We start from the raw sequence: 25,967 nt of genomic DNA, 5'->3' as shown, positions 1-25,967 counted from the left end.
GAATGAAACTTGCTTTGGTTGCTCTGTGACATTTACTACTTTGGGCAAAGGCTCACGTTAAACCTTTGCCTGGGGATAGTATCTGACTATGTTAGTCTCTTGGTTATCACTTTATGCTTTGACTTTGTTTGTGGCAGAGCCCATCTTTTCATCTTGGGTTTGCAAAGAACTGAGCATGACTGTATTCCCTTCCTCGGCTGGAGCGGTGCAAATAATGACAGAATGATGAATTCAGTACTTCAGCACTGCCATCCGCTGGCTGTCTGTTATCATGACACTCCATGTTTGACTAAAATCTTAAACCTTGTTTTTGTTTCATCTGCTGCTACTGAAGTGGAATGTATTATTTCAAGCACACTGTCTGAGAGTAATGGAAATGCCATAAATCTTTATGTTATATTCCTTCCAAATAAAAGATGCATGCCTTCTGCTTTCTATTTTTCTTTACAAAGTGAAATACTGAGGTTGGTAGCTCAAGTACTGAAGAATCAGGGGATTCCATGTTAAACTGTTACGTACAATTAATTCACCTGTGTTACCTGAATGATGTGTATGTTTTGTATATTTTGCTCATGCTTAAGAAACATGCAATACTTAAAATTAAGCGTGTGTATAGATGGAAAAGGGAAGTAGGATAATTTGGGAGTAATCTAAAATTTGTGTGATACTTCCCCCGACAACTCTTCCAGCCTCCACCTCATTTAGGCATGTCCTAAACTGGAGTGGTTTATCTATTTTTATAAACTTCAGTGGGTTTCCTTTCCATGAGCACATCCAGTTTCTCCTTGAAACCATATATAAAGAGCTTCGTAGTACTTTTTCTTTTTCCCCTCTCTATTTTATCTTTTTAAACTTTCCCCTCTTTCACTCCTTGGTTTTCTTTTACTTCATTTCTGTGATATAATCAAGCTTATTATAATTAGGCTTACTAATATATGATTAATATTCCATGGTTAAAACAACTTGCCTTTTACATTTCCTAATGTGCTCCCATCCAACAGTGGCATGAATATTTACCTTCTTAGTACAACAGCTCCTCTGTGACAGAAGACTGTGAAAAAAAATCTATCCAGATGTGGGGTCCAACAAATTTTATACACAGATGTGTTTTAAGAAAATTTTGAAAGGAAGAATAGATACAAATATCCAAAGGAAAAAGTGTGCTCAGTGTTTCAGTAATTCAATTGTTATCCAATTTACTGCCATGTGCTGAAATATTACCCAGAATTCTAGGAAATACAGAAGTGGATTATGAGTTCAAAGATGGAGCACTAATTGAATTTTTAATTGAAATGATTCATCTAAGCAACACAGTGACCTGGATTGTCCCCCTGAATGTAAAAATCTTTCCAAATGGTATCCTGGCACAGGTGCCACACTAAAAGCTTGACTCTTGCCTATCTAAAAAAAAAAAAGGTTATCTGTCAGAGGAAGATTTGCTGGAAGGGGGTCACTATTTGCAAGCAAAATGCGTTTTTCCTTCCGACAAGGCAAGAAGGACTGGTCTTTTTCTTACTCATCTTGTCTCAACCGAAAGTGATCACACTGGGCACAAAGCTTACCAAGTACTTCAATCTACAGGACTTAACTGAGGTATGGACCTTACACAAACCCTCTGTAAAGGCATGAATTTTTCTCATCTTGATGCTTACAAAGACAGCTATAATTAGACGGACTAATCAACATTATAAAAAATGATAGGTAAGCTGAAAATAGTGTTCAATTATAATGACTGCAAATTAAATATCAGGTGAAATTTCTCTCATCATTATGAAAACCTTTTTCCTTTGTTGCGCGTACTCTGTTATTTTTTTAAAGAGGATATTGATTGGGTTTTGCCTCATTAAAAAACAGCATTGATATTAATGCTGGATTTTTAATGCTTTAGGCTTCCTCTTTCACTAGGGGACCCTTACAAGCCTGGTCCTTTATTTTAGTAATGTATAATTGAACCATAAATACCTACCTGGCAGTGAAATTTGGAGCAGATATGGCAAACAAACAAAAATAAATTAGTTAATTCTTAATTTCTACTATTTAGAAGTGACTAGAAGCTAGGACATTTAACATGTTTTTAGTGTCTTACAACTAAACAGAGATTTGCATCTGACTTCCACTACCCATGTAACCTAGTGTCTACACATACTTGAAAAGTATGATGCACTAGCAGAAAATACACACATCTCAGAAGAATAGTGAGAGAGTATAGGATAACTTTCCAAAGGCCTTTTGTTAAAATTTTGCCTTTTAGTTAAAAGAGTATTTGAAATAATTTTTGCCTCTCTTGAATTTATTAATTTCTGCCAGTTGGTAAATCTTTTCTCTAAAAACTTAAAAATACCTGGTGCAAACAAATGCAATCTTTTTCTTAAGAACATTAAGAAGCAGAAATTGAGTTTGTATCACTTCTTTTGAAAATAACTTAATAGCCAGGAAATCAGAGCTCTCTTTACTGTCTTGATACATCACTATTGACTGTCTTCATTATTCTGTCAAAGCTAATAAAGTGCATAAACACATCAAGTACACCCTCATGACACCCTTACTTTCAGAAAACTGGAGAAACAAGTACAAGCTTCATTAAAGAATTAAACAATTATCCATAACATCAATACCATAAGTGATTACTGTCTTTGATTTTTGAAAGAAATTTCTTGTGGTTGGAAAAGACAGAGGACAAAACATAGGCTAAACGTATTTTATAATGTACTTACATATCACTGGCAATGGAGGAGTTCCTGGACATGGACTTTGGAGACAGGTCATAGTCACTGTCTGACCGATAAAGGAAAGACTCCCTACGTTGACTATGGACAAAATTTGCCTGAAGAATTAGCCCTGATCCAGGGCTTGTCATGGGATCCAAAGGACTTCGTCCCGATGATGTACCATTGTCTACATCAAAACTGCAAAAAAAAAGGAGGGAAAGATTTATGCCACCGACATAAGAATTTTGAAAGTAATAAACACTCTTCTGACAAATTTATTACTAGATAATTGCTTCTTGGTAATAATGGGGAAATAAAGACCTGATCAAGTCCACTGCTACGTGGCAGAAGGCACACAAGAAATATACTTTAAAATTGCTGATAACCAAAAATATCAAGTCTGAAGGAAAATAAATTTGGTAGAGGAAAAACCCACTATTAGAAATACAAGAAGCCTTATGCCTCTCTGCATGTAGAGTATACATGAGCTCTATACCTGAGGAAACATGATGCTTCACTGTTTTCTTCCTCAGGCCCCATCTCTCCTGAGCCAGACCTTCATTATCCTGTCTCCCACTGTTGAGGCAGTTAGGGGCTCTTTTGTTATTGAGTACCCAGCCCTAGTATTTCATTACTACCCAAATATTTCAACAACTTTTGTCTTGTCCCAATAAACAAAGCACTGGGGTGGGATTAAGGCATGTGTTTGTGCTTGGATACGTTTGCATGCATTAGAGTTGCTATTTTACAACCAGATTGAAGAAATTAGTTCTTTGCTCACTGCCAACCAGCGCAACTTCTGTGGCCATCCGTGTCTTTGAACTACACAGTTTAGATCCATCACTTCTCGCTGTTGTATTTGGTATTAAAAGTGATAAACAGGCTTATCATTCCTAGGGAACACTGCTGTCATGAGAGGCTAAAGGGAGAGACGAGAAAGAAAGAGAAGGAAAGAGAAGATGCTCTTTCATGTAGTCTGTGACATTTCCACAAAGGACTTTGAAAACCAGTGCAAAGACCTTGAATGGGAGTCTGCAATCAATTAGAAACTAGCGCAGGCTGGACAGTGCTGGCAGGACATGCTCAAGGCAACCTGTGTTGCTTAGCAGCCCAACAGCTGTGTCGGGCACTGTATGGAGTCTTTTTGGAGCATGTGGCTCTGTTTCTAACATGTGGATTAGCAAGATTATGTCTCCATCTGATGGGATGGAGCACACTTTATCCAGCTAGAAGTGGAAAATGACTTTTGTTTCCCTAGTTGGTTGTGTCTCTATAAAACCAACAATCAGTTTTAGTTGTACAGCATTGTAGGAAAGGTGTGCATGAGACCTTGGCTTATAACTATGTGGGCTCACTTGCTGTACTAAGGGGAACTTAAATAATACTGCTAGAGCATTTGGGAATGAGGCATGAACAGAGGATCTTTCCCATGATTTATTAAACATGGATAAGTGTTAACATCATAATATGTATTTGTATTGAACCCATCTAAACCCATCATTCTGAAAACTGTTCATGTGAAGGACACCAACTTATTTTCAATTATATCTAATGGGAGCAGAAGAGAAAATATTCAGTACGTGTCAGCTGTTGATTAGATTTTAGCCAGGTGCAGGTGTCACAGTAGGTACATGCTACTCTCTGCACTAGCTTGTTTCTTATTGTTGTCTACTGTTGACCTGAAGTTGCAGTGAGGTTGCTGCTTTAATGTTTTATTGAAGTGACAGCATTCCCATGGCCTTTTTTTCTTTGTTAAATGAACTAATAAAAAACCCATATATTGCTTATTTTGACAGAGATGTGCATTGCCTGGCAGAGAATGGACCTTGTTTTATTTCATTGTTTCACTGCTACTTTGCACATATTCCTGGAAGTGCAAGCTTTCTGCTGGTCTCAGACTATATTATTTATTTTGTATTCACCTTTCACTATTGGAATGTAGAAAAGCAGATTTTTTTTTTTCAAAAAGAACTATTCAGAAAATGGTATTAGACAAACTTCAAGAGTGCTTAGCAATTTAATCCTCTTTTCACTGTAGTTTTTCAGAACAACTCATTATCATTAAATCCTAAGACATACACTTCTTCTCAAATTTGATTTCTTTTGATTATGCCTGAATATTTTTTCTGTGCCCTCAAATGTGTTACTACTACATGACATTATCAACCTCAACCTAACAAAGCTTAAAACACAATCAAATGAGAGTTCTGCCACCAGCCCACTGGGTGATCTTGGACAACGCAAAGCTCCTCTTTGCCCTTCATTTTCCCTATTCATTGCGTCTTTGTGATCATTGTGATATCTGCTCACAAAAAAAAAATTGAAAAACATATTGGAAAGGGCAAGATAGCATGAATACTAAAGTAAAACATCCTTTGCAGCTCATAGTGACATAAATTAATAACCATATTACCATTACTACTAGCATGACTATTATTACTCACTAGCAGTCACTATCTCTTGAGTTTGACTTCCTGACTATTCCAGGAGCACCAGATACTCACAATACCAATGAAGGGTTTGGAACATCTGTGAGTTCATCATATCCAAATTTCTTAACACTTCTATTTCATTGCCTAAATAAAATAATTTTTTTCTTTAAACAGCTGCAAGAACACACAGACTCCTAAACAATACACAGTCTGTATGTTTTGTTTTTCTACTGAGAGCAGGAGGGGAGAACGTTCATACAATTTTAGGTAAAATAGAAGAGGATTGTTTACTCTTGTGCTCAATAAGACTAACTTCTGCAATAGCAGTATCATTTTATATATATATATATATATAAGCTTGTCTGAAAGCTCTAAAGCAAAAGTTAAAAGTGGGATAGAAATAAATTAAGGTAAATGTAAGTCTGTCTCACAGCAGGAAAATTTTGAATAAGGAGTGACTATTAAATTGATTTCTTTAACAGTGGACTTCATTATTCAACTGATTAAAACGTATTTTATTGGATTAAAGGAACATATGGTTTTGTTTGCAGATTTGTTTTATTTTCTTCACCCACCTTCTGTGAACATGATACGAATATTTTTTACCACTCTTATTTCTCCCAGTCAGAAACTGAGGCAGGCTTCTATGAATTATTTCACTGTGGGATTATAAAATAGTGATTTTTTTTTTTTTTAAATATAAAAGTCTGTTAGATAAAATTGCAGGTTCATCGGCTGGTTCATCTGGTTTGCACCACCAGATAGCTACAAGGCTTGCACATGGCTATTGCGACTGGAGTTTTATACTGTGATACTGTGTGGTGTCCACTAGATGGGTGTCAAAAGTAATGAACGGGATCCAAATACATCAGCTAGGATTTAGCTCATACTGCTCAACGAAAATGTTTTTTATGTAAATATCCACCAAGAAAAAAAATGTTCAAATCTACAGTCAAAGAGGAATGTGAATACAGCACTGGTTTGCCAGAAACATATATTTATATTTAAAAGTTTCTAAAATGCTACAGCAGTTAAGTCTCTTGTTTAGCATGTACTTACTGAGACATTTGCTAACGCTTTCAGATACAAAACCTTGTAGAAATCTAAATGAAAAGCATGTTATTACAGTGAAAAACAATTAAATTTGGGTTTTCTTGGCTGAATGACAAGTCTTATTTGCAAGAAATGGCACTGCTGATCACAATGCATCAAATGAACAGAGAATCAGAATGGGGAATTGAAGACTTTCACACAAGATGTTCTTTCTTGCTGCATACACTGAAAAAAAAATTAGAAGTTTAAGATACAAAAAAGGATAGACTCTTTAATTTGCCTGGGCAGGAACGACAGAAAGTCAGCTATGGTTGCTTTTATTTATTTTTCCACTCCTGTTAAGTTTTAAGCCAAAGCAAGAATATGCTGTGAATTAAAAAGTGCACGTTCAGTGACAACCCAAAAGTTATTCTTTCCCTAGCGTGTTCCTCAGCCTCCTTGCACTTTTGGTGGAAGGTGCTCTTTGGAAAGGAAGGAGGAGCATGGAAGTTGTTACGGAAGGCGCAGGAACTGTTTTGCTATCATTTCACAGGAAGAAAGTGGACACTTAAAGACAGAAGTTTCCACAATTGTTCTGCAGCCAGCTTCAGGCACTTGCACAAGGCATGCACACTGAATCTGCTTTTAGTGACAGGAGCGTTTGGCACAGCATACATCACAGAATTTTCTATGTTCAAAGAGCTTTGCTGCAACTCCAGAGATGCCAAAACTATGAAAAGCCAGTGCTAGTTCAGTAACATTTGTGTCTGCATTTTGACAAAATGGTTTATGACATGAGTGGATATCGTTTATCTTTAGAGCCTGCCTTATTCAGTGTTCAGAGATGACAAACATGACATGAGATGAAAGTTCAGCCTTCTTCCCTTTTTTGGCTATTCATTCTGTTTGCATGTATTGTCCGCCGTGTATCATGCAGGGTCTGTACTGAGATGGGGATAGAAATCATGAACTCTCCTGAGCAACTTGAAAACATTCATGGCCGATCCTCCCTGTGCTTCTAATAGGACAAGAAGTAATAACATCCTTTAGGAAGATTATTAATGATTTGCTTCAGGCAATAGGAATCTGTGGCAGGGACAGTAGAGGTTCTGGATCCTGGATCTCAGCAGTGCTGCTTCATTGTTAATGACCGCACAGCTTCTTTACACAGTGAAAGAAACCCTCTGTGGACTTCCTTTTGAGTCCTTAAATAATGCTGTCTTACTCTCTGCAAGTCTGCTAAAAGAAAAAAGGGGAAGACCTGTGTACATAATGTAGCCTTTAGTTACATAAGAAGTAATGGCATCATAATGAATAAGCAGAAGAGCTTGTAATTAAGGTTGCATAGAAAATCTTAATGGTAGCCTTCCTTATTACTGAGAATTTAGCAGTTTAATTCTGTAGTGGGTTTTTTTGTTTTGTTTTGGGTTTTTTTCATTTTGGTTTGGGGTTTTTAGAGAAGTAAGCAATAGTAGAAGAGGGAAAGACATAAACTCCACCCTCAAAATGAAGAATTTACTAGACTTTTTAAGAATACAAATTGCACTCCTGCTATTCCCCTTTAAGTCTCTCTCCACCTTCACCCTATCCTATCTTGGAAACTATGGGGAGGGAGAGAGGTAGGAGCCAAATTAATTGATCCTCTAGGGACACCTTATCTTTTAAGGCCATCTTTAAACATTACAGAGGGACAAGCAAGTTCTAGAGGAGCAAATTTAGTCCCCCATCAAAGGAGTCCATTGTCCTAGTATCAGGCAATCTCTCTGGCCATCTGTCTGTGCTATGACCCACCTACACATCTCAAGTCCCTATTCCCAAAAGTCCCGTCCTGTATCTTCAACTGGAAGCACAATCCCACCGTTACACAGAATGGGTGCATTTCGCACAGCAGCTGTAATACCCTGAAATTGTCACAGAAGAGCTGCCCTGTAGCAACTGCCTTTGGGCAGGGTCTTATTTAGAGCAGAAGCAGGGTAATAAAACTTTATTTATGTCTCCAAGGAAAAGGTAAGCTATTTATCACTTGTGCCCCGGGACAGGAGCCCACCCCTGGAGGAGGCAGCCTGCAGTTACTGGAGGAAGGGGAGGATCAGATGGTCCCTTCAAATGCAGAATCCGAATTTGTTAATTGGATTGCTTGGCATGAAAAAAAGCAGTGGGCCACCTCAGCTAGGGTGACCCACCATTGACGTGGAGGATTGTAGAGAAAGGCCACAGTGTGCCTGTCTCTAGGTATAAAATCGCAGGGTAGGGGAAAGCTCATTCCTTGTCAGCCAGGATGTGACGGGCAGAGTGTAGTGCGCGCCCTGACCTTGTGTGCATTAATTACTATGTATGCTGGAGATGTGTCTGTCTCAAATAAAAGCAGGACAGTTTAAAGTTTTGTTCATAGATAATAATGGATTTATTCTGCATTAGTTACAGGTTATTTTAGTAGGACAGACCATTTCAGTTACTGTGGAAATCACGCTCATTGTGACCCAATTCATCAAAAAATGTACAGAGACTCCTGAGATACTATGTCGTTAGAAAACATTTTGTGTGAGGTGGATACTGATTCTGTTATATTAATTTTACAGCTGTCAGTCAGAGAAGGCAGTGCAAGGAATAAATGAAGACAGAGACAAAAACCTCTTCCTTTGGAACAGACATTATCAGCTAATAAGAACTGAATTTTCATTGATGCATTTTAGGCAGTTAAATTCTGTTTTACTTTATAGACTAAATATATTCACTGAATTCAGCTGTAAATCTGTCCAAAGATTTGCTACTACCCCAAATAATTATCATAAGTTCTTTGTGAAATACTGATTTTAGTCACACTTTATATTGATTAACTAGACCGGACAAGCACTTTGGTTATGTCTTTATGACTTCTCTTGGGCCTTTTTATTGCCTGTTAATAAACTTAGCATTACACTGAGCCACCAGCTGACTTGGGTGTCCCCTTTTTTGCCAAAGTTATCTCCAGAGTTTAATAAAGGTGCAACTTTAGAATTTTCTTTATCAGAAAGAGACAAGTTGTCACTAATCAGCCCCTGCCATAGGATCCCACTGGACTTCAGATGTTAAATAGGTTAACCTGCAGCATCAGAAAAAAACCTGTAAAAATAAATCAGTGGATTTAAATAATTGAATAGCAGGCCTAAAATTTATTTCTTATATCAGTTCTCTGCTCGGGACCTTTCAAAATGTTTCCTTTCTGACTGTGTCTACCCAATGATGCAGGAGATACCACATCTGGTTTTCTCCTTCTACTTTCCTTTCTGTCTCTTCCCCCATGCCAAGTGAAAACTGAAGAAATCAGGAAAATGAGGGGAAAAAAAAGAAAAATATTTGTACTGACACACTAGAAAGAATATCATATCAACTCTACATTTGAAGAAAAAAATTATTTATATGTGACCTGATGTTTTTATTTTCTCTGTAGCTAAGTTAACAAAAACTTTTTCCTTCCATGGCTTAAAAATATTTTCAGTGAATTGTAAGCAATGACATTAAAAGGAACATATGATCTAAATCCAAATTTTCTTGTACCACCTGAGAATTCAAGCCAACTATCTACTTGTGGCTTTGGGTTTCCAGTTAAGCGATTCAGCAAGCAAGCCCTGTGATTAACTCCATTTTTAGAAGTGGTGTGGATAGATTTTCCAGTATCAAAACTGCAAGCAAAAGAAGAAAATGCGACATTTAATGAAATCTGCTTTTAGCAGCAGAACTTGGCTTTTGCTCTTGGCATAACTGTTTTTGGAAACATTTAGAGTGTAACAAGGCTTAATACTAATATTAAAAGACCAGATAACAGGCAAATAGAACATATGTAGGACAACAAATACACTCAAGCAAAAAGGTTTGTAAGAATTAGTCTACTCAAACATGTTAGCAAAGGAACTCCAACTACCTATTTAGCTTCCGTCTCATGATATTCTAGCAAGCATCTTAGGAAATGTAGCCAATCTCTCAAAACAAAGTGTTCCATGTTTTGTTAAAGTTTCCAAGCAAGGAGCTTCCTGTGACTATTCCATATCTTTGGGCCTTTTGCTGTGAATCGTCTCCTTATACTCAATTCAAGGTGTACTTTTCATAATGTCACTTCGTTATCCTTAATTATACCTCAGATGCATTTGGCATGCAAGCCTTTGTTGCACCTATTAAATCAATTTGCTTGTTGCGCTCAGCCATACTGGGATTCTTTTTGTGATTCCTTTTATTCTTTCCTCAGAGAGAGGATCGTTCCTCACCTGGCAATTTTTATTCTCTGAACTTGGCTCTTGTGAGTGAACATCTTCCTACTAATATGATGTTCAGGTAAGAGTGTTGGATTCCAGATCCTGTTATATGGATTTGATGTCTTGATGTTTCTTTGAAGCTGAAATAGTTGTCTTATTGCAGTAAAATAAAAATGCAAAAAAAACCCGCAAGAGAAACAAAATACAAAATAGTGGTAATCTGTTCAGGCTTCTACCAGGTTTAAGTCACTTTTTATGGTTCTTCTGATCTAACAATCCTAGTGGGACTAGCATCCCTGTTCTTAGATCATAAATAAAGGCTGCTGAGACATTATCTGTTTTCCCCAAGGCTTCTGGTAAAATCTGTGGTGGGTTGAGGTCTGAATGAGGAACTCTGCAGAAAATATTGAAGAATTGGAACTATTTTGGGGAACCTGAGGTGAAGAAGGCTGAAAAATAGAATGACTTGACTTAATCCAGACATGAGAAAGAATACGCGGCAAATCCAGGGGTGCTCCCAAGCAGCCCGCCAGCCAGCTGGCCCCAGCCGCCCGCCAGCTCCCACTGCTGCAGGCGCCTGTCAGTGCCACTGCATTTCTAGGAGTGCAGTCGCAGCAAGACTAATGGTTCTCCACTTTATTATTGTCATTATTTAATTACAGTCTACCTGTCACCATTCACTTAAATCATTCCATAATGTTGTCTTCACTTTTTTTCCATAAGGTAGCTTTTCTCTGGGCTCTAAATACTAAAGTATCTTCAAACTCTTTTTAAAAAACCACTTTACCTAATTGCTTCAAGGAATTCTAGAAAACCACTGTTTTTCTTTTGAGGGTGAGTTTTGATTCAACTGCCTCCACTTCTCTTTCTGCAGCACTACTTTCTGAGCAGTATTTGGACACTGGGATACAAAACCAACTTGTACTGAGTGTGACTATATAGCATGTATTTACTGCAATTAACACTGCTAATATTTTTCTCTTATTTTAAATGTATTGGAATCAAATCTCAAAGTATTTAAAAATGTTTATTTAGCGATTTATAAAAATATGCAAACCATCCATCAAGCATACTGACTAATCCTAATTAAAATGCAACTCCCCTAAGGTATTAGCAGAACACCTTTCTTTCAGGGAAAACTAAAATATAAAAATGAATGTAAGATCTTGGTTGAGAAGCAGACTTCTGCCAGTGAACGAAAATTCAATACACTGAAAAAAGTTCAGCCTCCTTTTTCTATGAATTCAGTTGGATGCCATTATCAGAAGTGGCCAAATTGCGAATTGGTAGTGTGATAAAGCAAGTATGTATGAGGTAGTTCCTCAGACCTGTAATATTTAAATCAATACCCTAAAGCACACAGAATCCAAAAAATAGATATAAATGTTCCCCAGGGCTAACACTAGTATGCATTGGGAAGCTTCCTGGCAAACACATCCTTCTGAGGAATCATCACATGTAGCCACAATGACGATAAACACTTGGCATGGTCACAGAAGATATGGTTACACGTACCCTGTGCTTAGTGGCAGAGAGCTCTGGCAAAGAGTGCCCCAGCCAGAAGCTGACAGGAAAAAGCAGTTGTGGTTACTCCTGGCTGCTCTCCCATCCCAGAGAATGCAGCCCAGAAGGAGGTCCAAAGAGCCAGGAGGTGCAATCATCATGACAAAAGGAGGTTGCATCCCTCAGCATCAACCAGCTCATAGCTATTAGGTCTTTTGCACAATTAAGCTTAAGCCAACATCTCTTCAGAAAGTGTGTCTTCCAGAAAATGGATAAGGGCTGTGGACAGAAAAGTCCAAAAAGAAGGTCTATAGCCCAGACTATAAGAACCCTGCACATAGAAGATAAGATGGTTTGTTTCACCAGTATGATGCCCATACATAGATATCTACAAGAAATCAAGGCCAGCTTCAGAGCAGAGTGGATGGGAGGGAGCTGGGTAAGAAATTGCAGTTGTCTGTTTAGGCAAAAAAAGAAAGTGTCTTCCAGTGATGCTCTAGATTCCCTGTGCAAATGAATGCTACATGAAAAGGAGACATAATTATATTTGTCAAACAACATTTTTTTCTCACACTGTTGTAAAATTCCTCTAATTGCAATAATCAATTGCTGGCAACAAATCACAGATGAACTGTTCTTCACAAGAATTTGTGTTGGGATATGTCAGCAGCAATCATCACTTAAATCATGGCATGTCTTGTTCAAAGCTTAAAAGCTCAAAATATTAAAAGCTTCAGAACTCTAAAATTTTTGTACTTTTTCAAAATTGTTTCATTGAAATCCTTTCCATTTCAGTTCTTTCCATTTCAGTTATTTTTGTATTGTATTATTTTGTATTGTATTTTTTTATTTAGTTTACCACATTTGCTAAATTTTTAGTTGTTTCCACTTCCCTAGACATCTACTAAATGCATCAAGGTCCACTTCATTATTTGGGCTCTGGAAATCCTTGCTACAGCTTTGCAACAACCTTTCAAGGGAAACAAAAAGGTCAGGATCTTGCCTTGGAAGGGTTCCAAGACTGGAATATCTTGAGTGTATGCGCTCATCCCGTATTTTATTTTATACTGAGTACCTGGTATGTCAAGAAAGAGAACTCTTGTCACTAGTCCAAACCAAATTATAATTTACAATAATGGATCATTCGAGGCTTATTTTTCTTGATTTATTTTTTTTTTTCATTTTTTAAATGCTGTATTATTATAATGCCTAATAACATTACCTAGGAGGGCTGCCTGATCCTCCACATTATAAGACCATGTTTTCTTCTTACCATTACTAAATTCTGTCCAGTGGTGTTGAAATTTTATTTCCAAATATTTTTTTGAGAGAAAATGGGTCAACTGTTGATGAGAAAATCACAGAGAAATATGGGTTTTTTTCATATTAAAAAAAAATAAATCTGGAAGCTGTTTTGTGAGATATTGTAGTGACTCATATTTTGCAGCAGAAAAGTGGAATTTAGCCATGTCTGCAAAATACTTTTTTTTTTGCTGATTCTGTCAACATCTTCATAAATTACAAAAGTTATAAGCTTAGGCCAACCTTAGGTCAGTCACCTCAAGTATCTGCATTATTGAAAAAATATTGTGATACTATACTATTTTTTAAAAATATCCTGCCTTGCTCAGGGTCTAAGAGGGCTCTGAGAAACAAGCCCCTGTCAGTGGGATACTTGTCTCCTTCACTGAAGAAGGGGGGTACTGAATCACGCAAAGGACTACGGAAAGGTAAAAGTGCTTTTATCATCAGGAACTGGAAATAGTATTTGCCCAAGGTGCAGAGCACCCGATACTGAACTAGTCACACCAACTTTATCATACATCACTACTTACATGTTCTCATTCTTGAGGTATCTACTCTAAAAGGCTTTTGCTTGAGCCGTGTGGGCATCAGCACTTACAGATACAGATTAATTCAGAACATCTAAGCAGCTACTGGATGGATCAAAGCTTCATCAGATTCACTATTCAGTCTCTAGTAGTGGCCAAAAGTGAATGCCAGTGGAAGAGGGTAAGAAGAAGCAAGTAGAAGTGATATCTCCCCAGTGTACCGCAGCCCTTCAGCATTCTCTCACCCTTTCATGAAAGCTATGCTCTAAATACATGAGTCATTCTATGACAAGTAGATAAAAAATAAAGAAGTCCTAGACACCTCATTTTGGATATTCAAATTAGGGAATACTTTCACTTTAATCTCTGTGGTTTAGTTGTCCTTATGTTGAGTAAGGATGATCATACTTCCTCATATCACCTGGGTTATATGAAAAATAATTTAATCATCCCTGAGAAGTAATAAGGCATCATAGTGATGAACACCATAGAAAAGCCAATGAAAACACTATAACTGCTTTTCCAATAGGTCTGAACAGCACGTTGTCAATAAAGCATGTGGCCCTATAATGAGCAGCAAGAAAATGACAGAATACTGACTATCTCATGAATTGAGTTGCATTCATGCTGTGTACTCAGTGAAGTAAAAGCAGTATGGAATCATACAGGTAAAGTCTTTATCAAATTATTTATGCACAGGACTAAACCAAAGTTCCTAAGTCCATCGTAATGTTGGTGTTTCCTTCTTTTGTGCTTGACTTTTCAATCATAAAAATGTGGATATGAGGTTATTGTGTATACATATGTGCACATGTTGGAGAGATGGCCTAAACTCTCTAAAGTCTTGCATTTGTCACCGTTTTTCTCCAACCTTCTTTTTCAGTCTACTGTAGTGCTATCAACAGCCACTACTGGTAGACCATCAGAAATTTCAGACTTCAAATGCAGTGTTGCAGATTTGCTTTCTCATGGTTAGTATACAGATGAACACAAGTACAAGTGCATGTTCCATTTTGGTTATAATGCATGTTTGATTAACCTCATCTTCTGCAGACTTCAAGATCATTGGAACACCTCATTCATAGTCTCATTAAGATTAACTACTATCGTAATATAAGCATGTTCTCACTCAAATCTCGTGCTCCTATATTGTTTACAAAGTTTCTGTTAGTCACTGTAAGATCCCTTTTGTGCTGTTGGACTCTGAAAGCAAAAGCGATAAAGCTATAAATACAGTGCTTTAACTATTAGCAAATTAAAGAATATATTATTAGGTGTAAAATTACTATACATATTATGCAACTCTCATTTGGTAAAATACCTAAATGAGCAGAAGTCTATGAGTTCTCAAGTGCTATTCACAAAGTAACTAGAAACAAGAAAAAAACAAACCACTAGCTGCTACAGTCTTCAAGTGCCACACACAGAGCTAAGCTAAGCTTGTCTCACCAAAGAAATGAGTCTATCTGCATGGAGGAATGTGGTAACAGAAATACCAGTTTACACTCTTTACTTGTAACAAGGCATTTTTCCCAGTATTAAACAAACTTGGAAACAGATTTGATGTAGTAAGTTGAGACAGGAACTGAAAAAAAAAATACACTTTTTTATAAATGTGAGTGATCTGACAAGCCAAAGCTGTTAAAAATCACTGTGTATTGCAAAACAAAATCAAACATTCTCCCCGCAAAGCAATACCAAAGTGTTTTACTAAAATTTACAACTCAGCCTGCCCCATACAGAAGTATGTATCTGTAGAGCTATCAACACATTCAAGGACAGCTCAGGTTTTCTCATCAATTACACAATTATCTGTAAGTGCAAGCCAATTGCAGACAATGAACTTTGTGCTCCAGTTCACATTAAGAATTTGGGAGGGGAGCAGACTGATTGCTTACTGCTGTGCTTGTCCATCATCAATCCAACTCGCTGGAGGCCCTCCTCTGCTGCTTTTCTCCATCAGGCAAACCATGCTGCCTTTCCTCATCCTTTCTGCAAGCCCTCCCTCTAACACCAAAGGATTAAATGTTTAAACTACCAAAGGCATTGCAAAGTTTGGTCAAATCATAACAATTGAACTACGAAGTTTCTTAGGATAAAATGATTAAAATGCTATCTGCTTACAAACAGAAAAAAGCCAAAATAAATCAAATACATAAGGGCATCTTTTGAATTAAGTAATGTCCCATTTTCAGGAAAGATTGTGTATGTTTTATTTTACTTTATGCAAAAAAGCCGTTTGGAAACTTGATTCCAAAAGTCTATTTTCTTGATACCAATGTCATTACTAAAATTGGGACAGGACATGCCATAATTGCTGGCGCCAAGGAGGTGATTATATCACTCTGGAAACATTGCAAAATGTGCAATCCAAGAGACTGAGAAGGAGAAATGCCAGCATCTAGCACCAGTCTCCACAGCTGAAAAAAAGTCACTGTAACATTGCTTTTGGAACAAGCTTTGTCTCCAACTATTTTCCCCTGACATCTGGTTATTTCATCCTGTGAAGTGCTCCCAGGAGAACCAACAATTTTGCCAAATAAAAAGTACTTTTCAAGCAGTTCTTTTCAGAAAACTCAACCTACATGTCCAAAGATCTGCTAAGCTGATCACACACGTGGCTGGGTGGTTACGTACCCTTCCCAGCTAGAACCGTTGTAGCTGCACCATCCATCACGCTGTCTAGCCTACAATTCTGGAGCAGAACTCATGGTCAAAGTCTTTGGCTCTCAAGAAGAAACCTTAAGCAGACCTGGGGCACCCTAAGCAGCAGAAAGACGCACACTGCTATTTTACTATACAAGCTATCAGGAAATCCTTTGTTTCATTCTTTTCTTTTGCAGGACTGAAGTAGGATGAGAGGATATAAAAACGTGTTCTTTCACTGGATGAGTCATCCTGAGTGAATCATTTCATCCATTTCCCTACCTGCAAAATGGGTACCTTGTAAAATGCTAAGAGCTCTGGTCATTAAAAAAAAAGAAAAAAAAAAAAGATTTTGTAAGAGCTAAAATGAGTATTACTGGGAGTAGTATTAACAGCAGCAGAAATATCAGAAACACTGCTTTTAAGAAGCTATCAAAAGTGGATTTGGGTGGGAAAAAGAGAAATTTAGAATTTTTACTGTTTTGCCACATAGGAAACGTGAAGGAACAGGAAGAACACAAGAAAAGAAAGACTTGCTTTTTCACTTCTTTTGGTACATTTACTTTCAAGACCTTCTCATCATTAAAAATGGAGTGGAAGAAGACATTAGATCTGATATTTCTGTAACACTTGGAAGCAAATGGAGAGAATAATGGCAATCCCACCTCCAATAAAACCAACCAACCAAACAAACAAAAGGAAAAAATAATAAATGAAAGGAAAAAAAAAAACTTCACCATAAATTTATTATAATAAATTTTACGAAAAAAGTTTAGAAAAGAAAAAAGGAAAATCTTTTTCAATTCAGGTGAGAAGTTGGTTAGATTTTTTTTTAAATCTGGTGTTTCTTTTCTCTCCACTCTATGCTGTACTTCTATAAGACACAGAAAAACATTACAAATTCTCCTTTCAGGCAGAATAAGATTATTCTGTTTTTTCAGAACAAAAAAAAAAGGACTATAGAATTAAAAAGTTAAACAAGAGTAATTACTGTAGCAGATGAAACATTACTAAGGTCTAAAGGAGAAAAACCTGACAATGGCCAAATACGTGCTTGGCATACCCTACTATACAGTCCTGACAGAAGAGCAGATGGGTGAGTGTCTCCTCCTGGGAATCTGTTAGTTGTGTCTTAAGGAAGCCTCGACAGTACATATTTTCCTGTACTATTCTTTTGTTTACCCCGTCCAGCCATGGGTCTTTGCCAACACAGGAGAACCTGCCCATCCATGAGAAAGAAATGCTATTAAAAAGGATAGGCAACTAAGCAGGCGTGTGTACTATTTTCTTCTTTGAATTTTTTCTTTGAATTAAAAGTTAAAGTTAAGGCAATAAAGACAGAAACTTGTTTATATCTGACCTCTCTAGTGTGCAAATGAAGTAGCATGAGTGAAACACCAATACAGTTTGCAATAAGAAACTTAAGTGTCAACATAGGAGTGCAACTTAGAAACATTAAGCATAAATTTGCAGAATATTGATGGGTTTGTACAATTTCAGAGATGTCTGCAAGGATGCTTGAGACATGAAGCATTCAACTAAAACAAAACATAATCATCAAGGAGTATTTAAAATAAAGAAGAAAGGATGGAAAATCTCTGCTTATACTTCAAATATTAAAGTTCATACAATTCCCTGACACCTGAGAAAGTGAAATAACCAATAATGGGAGTATCTGTATATTTTTAATCTTCATGAACTATTATGTTACAGAGTAATGTTTGTGATTGTCTCTGAGTTCCACCCTGGAAAGCTGGATTTAATTTATTTTCTAAGCAGCTGCAATCAAGACTATTGCAAAAGAGCTGACTCTGCAAAGCTAAATTTCAGGAAATGGGGCCTTTTCTTTTGCTTCTTTGAATAGAATGTCTGAGGCTAATTTAACATCAAAAGAACTAGGAGGTAACTCTGAAACCAGATGCTGGTCCTGAGCTTCACAGAGATAGTATAGCAATGTCAAAGAGGTTCAGAAGGCTGGTCTCAAAATCATTGCTCACCAGGATTATTATGACAAAAGCCATAACATGATAGAGAATATTCACAGACTTAGAAAGGAAGAGCAGCAGGCAAAGGTGCAATGGACTGGACACGTGTGTAGAGAAGGAAGAAGAAATACAACAAAGGATCCTTATGCTGCAAACTCATCCTTTTTAGCACAGAAATATCTCTAGCAAACAAAATTCCATTTACCAATACTTTTCATTAAAGACTGAAGAAAAGAGATGTGCTCACAAGCAAAAGTACATTCCAAAAGCTGCTAGCCCTTAGATTTTCTTCTCCTGTTAAAACAACTGCAGTGGATTTTTAATTAATGTTATAATTTTATTATTATTGTATTTCAAAAGTCTCTTCCAGGGAGTTTTGAAAGTAACTGGAAAGTTACTGGAAAGTAACTTTTTCTTTGTTTTGTCATTCTGGATTTCGAATTGCCAATGAACATTTAAATTAAAATAAAATTTTATTTTGAGCAAAACAAAAAATATTACCATGATCAGTATCTGAAATGGAAAAACTGGAGAATGCAGAGAAAGCAGCTGGTCTATCTTAATGATAGAAGAGTTATAGTGTTTTGCTTTCAATTACAAGGAATTATACAGAACTTCTATTTCTCGTGCCAGTAACCAAGAAGAAAATAGCTACTGGTTAGGAAATCAATCAATTTTAGGTGATTAAGTAAAATGTTCTGAAGAGCTACTAGAAACTGAAAAATGCATGCTTCCCACCCATCTAAAACAATGTAATCATACTGATAGCATAAATACAAAGTGATATTTTACTGTTGAAATAAGTAATTGTGAGAAAGTTGCAAATGCACAACATCAGTAACAAAGTCATAAGGTCATCTTACTGACACAGGGGTGAATGCTTTTCTGAGGCGGAAAAGCTGTTTGGACAAGATGAAAAGCTGTGATGGCTTTACAAAATGTCATTTCCAGCCTTTCCCAAGAATGGAAATTCCAAGAAGAAAAATACACTGCTTCACAGCTGTGAATGTCCTGCTTGCCAAAAATGCCAATGTAATCACTATCTGTGATTCAAAGGCAAATGATGGCATTGATGATAAATATGAGTAAGGACTTCATGGAAATGTAGACCTCTAGAAAAGTCAGATTCATTTCAAAAGGCTATCTGTGCATGTGCATAACAGCAAGCAGATCAGTTACAAACTGGCTGGTACCAAGAGGAACATAGCTGTAAGAGATAAAATCCTTCTAATAGGCAATTGTGGCATTTGAGTTGCCACAAATGCTAAGACTTTATGAAGGCTGCCGCCACCACTAGAGTTTCAAAGAATGGTTCCTAACATTGTTCCAGCTCAAGTCTCTGGCCCTTAAAGAACAGAAAACATATGTCAGCAATTAAGTCACTAATCATACTGTTACCAAGCATAAAAACAGTGCCTGTGCCAATATCGACTGAGACACTTTATATGTTTTCTCCAATGTCCTGGCATTGAACCTAAATGGTCATTTCGGTCATAGTGCAACCTAGGTAGGTATGGGTCTTTCCTTAATAGTATGGAATTCAGAGCAGATGGCACTGAGGCGATTATCACAGGACAAGAGTGACATAAAACCAAAGACCAAACCAGACATTGGCTTGGCACAGTGTTTCCAAGAGGATAAAACAAAAAAATAAACTTCTGCAGACTAGGCTGGAAAGGGCACAGCTTCAATATCACTGAGCCAGCCAGCATCACTTTCAGGCTCATTAAATGAAGGGCATCTGAACAGTTTGCTTGAGAACTGACACAGAATAGGTTGAACTTTTTAAAAGTAATTAATTATGCAATTGTAGTGCCTACCACTGATCATCAGCAAGGTTTGAACCAGGGTCCCATTGGCTTTGATCCGTGTGTTCTCTTACCATGCCTTCCAAACATAACTTTTAAAAGATCCCTTATGCTGTGTATATTTCCACTTGAATGTTGTAATTTTTTTTTTTTTCTCTGTGTCTATTACTCCTTGATTCTTGTCAGATTTCCTCTATATGTGGATACAAATGAAAGACTAGTATCACAGGGATTTCCTGTGATAACAGGTAACAGCCTGGTAAACAACCTTACTGTCCTCAAGTTCTAAATCACTGATTTCTTTCTCTTGTGAAACTTATCAGTAGATTTTGAACTCCTAGCAACTTAAGGCAGACCAAAGTATCAAATCAAGACTTAAACATAATAAAGAGGGGGAGAAGGTAATAATATAGTCAGCTCTTTGGACACTGACTGTCCTCCAGAGCTAGTAGAATAGCTATTGAAATGGGCAGTAACAATGAAACTTTGTTTTGGGGGATGCTTACTGTGCAGGTTTTGGTGTATCATGAGCTACTGAGGAGAGAAATATTAAATTTCAAATTTTCAAAATCTGTTTGCTAAAGCAGAAGAGAAGAAATGAAAATTATGAAAGGTGATGTAAAAGTAGATCTACAATACTGAATAGTTTGTGGACCAACAGGCAAAATGCTCACTATGCAAGATACAAACCAAAGAGCAGCCAGAGTTACTTAAGCAGAATGTTTTTTTCCTTGCCACAGAAAAGGCATACATCTACTATCTCATTATCTGATTCATACAGAGGTTTATACTGTAGAATAGAGACAGAAAAGAAGTCAGGGAAACATCATTGTTTTCCAGTCTGGAGAGAAACAAATCACAATAGCTCCTGACACACACCCAATTCCTCTTTTCAGCCCTGTTTTGTAGAAAGAACACAATCAGGTGTGGTTTGACTTTTTCAGAAAATAAATTGTGAAACAGTGAGTATTAAAGGGTAAATAAATCCAAAGAAATTTAGAGAAGAAAGGAACAAGAACCTGAATATGAGCCAGGAGGGAAAAGCTATCCAAACCCAATTGTCTGCTGCTGTAAATAAGCATTTGCTTAATTTATGGTATAGAGTTTCTTCCATTTATATGAACAGAAGATTTGTTCCCAAGTAAGCAAGATGCCAGGAATGGCCTGAGCAGAGTCTATTTGAAAAAGCAGTTTGTATTGCATGAATTGTTCAACATCCAGGTGGTTGAATGATTGGCATGAGGTAAGAATAGTAGGAAATTAAATTCTTATAGAATTACAGGATATTACAACTTCAGAATTCAGTACTGTTTTAAGACTAAAGTAATGTAAAATTGAAGAAGACATGACGAAAACCTGAAATTCATTTTGAAGCATTTGCAACATCTCCCTAAATGTGCCTTTCAGCCTAGCTGCCTAGCTGCAAACTGCTTTCAATCTGTACTTTACAGAAGCATGCTGAAGTGGGGCAGTCCTTTGTACATTTTTAATTGCTTTCACATCACTCAACACACTTAGAAGAAAACTTGTGTTACAATGGAAGCGGATGGAAAAAGGGACTTGGTTCTCCAGCATTAGTAAGGGATCCTTTCAGGGCCTTAGTTCCACTTCAGTCTGAAAGAACATATGGTGGTTTTTTTTTTTTCATTTTCCATTCCTGACCTTCTTAGGGTAACTCTGTGTGTGTTTCTTTCTGGTAGCCAAAAAAGTATGCAAGAACAGCAACAAGGGACTAATATGGCCTCTACTACTGAAAAACGTCTGCTGATGAGTATAACCAGAACATCTACCAGCAGATGTACTGAAGTTACTGTTCTTTTGCGACTTGACATTTTCATCTGTTGTAAATTTTCATTTGTCATAAGTGAACATGTTCCATGTTACCATTATTAAGTCTGTCAGAGCTAGCTTAAATAGTGGTCTTACACTCTCACTGCAAGTGCAGGCCTGCTAACTTTTCAACGTCCGTCTTCATCATATTTCTGTCCACAAAATGGGGCTATACCTGCTGACAAATTTTTAATGCAGTTTCAGACTTGACAGACTAAAAATGGTGAAAAATATTACACAGGAATTGGACGAGATCTATCTATATTTGTGAAATGGCATTTCAGTCTATCAGACGTCCTTCCTCTGTATTTCCTTTTTCCTATGCACGTTGCAACCCCAGCAGATAAAGGCGTTATCATACCATCTTTATGCAAAGCATGAAAAGTAAATATACACATGAATCAAGAATAAGAAGTAAACATGCAAAACAAAAACATGGGGTTTGTTTTCTAAAAAGTTGCCAACATCACTTGGCAAAACCTGAAAAAACCCTTTGTTTATAGATCATGCGGGGAAGATTTACAGCACAGATTTGCGCAGATGTCTGAACGTGGAGGCCAGGCTCCCCAGCAGTCCCTGGGGAGAGAGCTCAGAGGAAAGCTGGGAGCACCTGCCTGTGTTAGGATGTCAATTCTGATTTTCTGAACGGCCCTCTTGACCTGTGCTGTTTCCTCTATCGACTATACAAGCACAGGTGATGGAATTGCCTTTAAAATGGTGAGCTTTGAAAAACAGATCTTTTTCTCACCTTATAATTTTTGAAACTCTGAATTCAAATTTATGTTTTCTGTCATCATTAAATATTTTCTTTTTAAATATAAGAGCTGAGAATTTCACATGACTTCAAGACTTGGGTTTATATAAAAATTACTAGACCTATGCCAACTGGAAAATAATAGAAGCAGATACATTTTTATAAATGATAAAAACTTGACTGGAACAGAAGTTAGGATGGGAAAAAGAAAATAGTATTTACACACACAATTTAATTCAGACACACCTTAAGATGGGATGACATGATAGCAGTAAGACTACAAACAGTTAAGACAAAAGGGGTCATTTATGGAAGTGTGATGCACTTCTTTGGTCATATATACCATAAGGAGTACAGGCTTTATTATGCTGTAGCTTCTCACATTAAATATGAAGAAACATAACTTGTGAGGGCTAAATATCTTTTTAACACACCTGACACACATGGAAAATACAGGGATACAAAAGAGGAAACTGCAAATTGTAGTATATAACATATATGGTATGTTTATGTAGGTATACACATGTCCACAAATGCACACTTGTCCAAATTTGCAGGCACATGTCTAAAGTGCAAACAAACCAAAAGGATTAAGCCGTTTAGAACATAACGGGGTTGGTGATACAGCTATAAGGGTGTCAAAGCGTGTAGGAGAGGTTGAACAAGGAAGGATGAAAGCTGCAATAACACAATTGTAAGATTGCTCAGTTTTAGGTGTGTAAAATACCTGTTTTACAACTGGAAGTTTTGAAGGCAAAAATTGAAACCAAGTGATTATTTATTCATGAAATGAAGTTAACATTATGAAAATAACTGTTTTGTTGCAGTCTTGCAAAGGCAAATTTTCATGACATTAAATAAGGAAGGCTATTTCAAACTCAGTTGGAAAGGAAGATTTAAATGCAAACAAGGAGGACAGAAAAAGTGCAAAAGAAAAAAGGGGGGAAGTAAACTAGCTACAGAGTTGGACCCCAGATGATAAGGCAAATGTATAGGGGTATGACAAGAGGAAAATAGATGTTGGCTAAGTCAAGGAAATATCACATGTCAAACGACAGCACTGCTCACAAGCTTCAAATCACTAAATATGGAAATTTCGGAGACAATAAAGTTGATTATGTATATAAAGCTCTAAGAAGGAAGATGATCTTATGTAACTGATCTTGTGTAGGGGATGCTTCAGGGCAGCAGCAACCAAGAAGCTTTTGTAGCAATTGGCTGTTTTTTCTCTATACCTCTTTGAAAAAATATCCTAGAAGTCCTTGCTGGAGTCTGCCCTGATGTTTGTGTGGGTGGATGCTGGCAGCAGATAGGAGATGTAGTATGACAACATGTGGAGTTAGTCATTGGGGTACAGAAAACAGTGTAGTCATGCCACTGTAGTGGAGGGCTAACTGGCCTTGGTACAGCATCATCCCACCAGCTCCCAGGATAGCACAGCTGGCACCAACGTGCAAGTCTTCGCCATGTGTTGTCCTGCACTATATGTATGTAGCATCTATGTCCTTCTTTCTTTGGAACGTGTTATGGGTACATGTTATAGAGCTATTTGTTCGTAGGGTGTTATATAATGACACATGGGAATTTCTTCAAAATGTTGATAATTAACTATAATTTCACCAAAACTGAAACTTTTCACACACACACACAAGAAAAGAAATGTAAGTACAAATTTCAGAATTATCAAAATTTTTTTCATCAAAATAAACCCATTTTTTCTAGTCTGACATGATTTTTTATTCAAATAGTTGACCTGAATAGTAATTCTAAATTATTAAATTGAAATAAAGCATAATGAAACTATTGAAATGAAATTTTTCAACTGATGTGTACTGAATTTATTTTGAGATCTCTGATTAAAAAAAGGCAGTTATTCATACTTCTGAAGCAATCTTCTTCCTTTTTTAATGCCTAGCACTTTCACAGAAGGGGAAAAGTCCTAAATATCTATAGAGAAAAGTATTTTTGACTTTGTGCTTGAGGTTTTGAGTGTATTAGTGTTAAATAGCACCATCAGGTACTGTTCTAAAACTAGCAAATGAAATGGGGAAGAAATAAATTTGTCATGTATTCCTCTCTGTGCTTCCTGAATCCTCAAAACTGAGGTCAGATGAGCAAAATCAGTTTCTACCATTTAGCTTCTAAAGCTGTGCACTGTTCTGTCTTTTTATAAATAACAGGTCTGAAAATGTTTTATAACTTTTGATGAAAGAAAAAATATTTAAAAGATCATATCATATAATAGCCATGTCATGCACCTATTTAAGTCATACATGCACACAGCTTCACATGTCAACAAATAAAGAAGCCCAGAAATCTACTTATGTGTTTTGTAATGTGACCTTAAAGAGACATGCTCTAGTGCATATTAGTCTGAATTAAAACCCACCGTAGCTGAAATCCAATGGGAATCACAGCAATGAGGGTCACTAATTTGTGCTGCCATTAGAATGATGACATTACTCCTTAGTGGCTTCACAGATGTGAACTGACCACACTTTGAGCACAAGCTTTTTCAACATTACTTTCAGCCTAAGTAGTTGGTTTATTCTTGCTGCTGTGTTCTAAAACATTCCATTCCATACTGGACTTCCCTTGTTTTATATGAATACTCTCTTTATATTAAAAAATAATGCTACAACTACTAAATATTAAAGTATATATTCAGCATAAGCTAAGTTAGTTGCACTAGAAAGAATTAATCTGGTTAAATGTGCACACTGCAGGTGCCCATATACAAGTTAGATTCCATTTGTATGTATTATTTATATTCAGTGGAGCTTTTCTTGATAAAATTAGTGACATCATGAGCACATCTCCTCCTGAGGCAGACAACTAAAATATGTGATGTAAGTCACACCCTGAAAGCAATTATTTCTCTCTACTGAGAATGTGAGGTTAGTAGTTCAGGTATGGCAGACACCTATCTTTAGGTGAGCTGAATCCTGTCTGTTATGCCTTCCAGTGTAACTGAGCTCCTCAGGAAATTGTGTTGGAAGAAAAGTGCCCTCATCTTGGAAAAAAATGCAACCAACTAGTTCAGCCATGGTGTAATGGAAAGGAATAAAAGGGAGAGAACTTCTATCAAGGCATCTTCACACTGACCCAGATTTGGGCTACCTCCTATCCTCAGCTGAACCAGCTGTAAATGGGCATTTGGTCATTCAGGCTGAGCTGTCAAGTGAGCTCCCCATGAAACTTGCTGCCC

At 37.0% G+C, this 25,967-nt stretch overlaps 1 protein-coding gene across 4 annotated transcripts in view; it reads right to left on the bottom strand.

Annotated features, from left to right (window-relative positions):
* The window catches only part of PDE4D (phosphodiesterase 4D), a 375,269-nt gene that overhangs the window by 127,915 nt on the left and 221,387 nt on the right, over positions 1–25,967 (bottom strand). For 3 of the 4 annotated variants that reach the window (XM_049795354.1, XM_049795357.1, XM_049795356.1), the window contains exon 2: positions 2,715–2,906. In XM_049795354.1, coding sequence (XP_049651311.1) covers positions 2,715–2,906 — 192 coding nt within the window. Of the gene's footprint in view, positions 1–2,714; positions 2,907–25,967 lie in introns of those variants that run through there. The other variant, XM_049795358.1, reaches the window with a different exon arrangement.

This window comes from Accipiter gentilis, chromosome Z, assembly GCF_929443795.1.
Source record: "Accipiter gentilis chromosome Z, bAccGen1.1, whole genome shotgun sequence".
Lineage (NCBI taxonomy): Eukaryota > Metazoa > Chordata > Aves > Accipitriformes > Accipitridae > Astur > Astur gentilis.
This window is presented reverse-complemented; position numbering and strand designations above follow the sequence as displayed.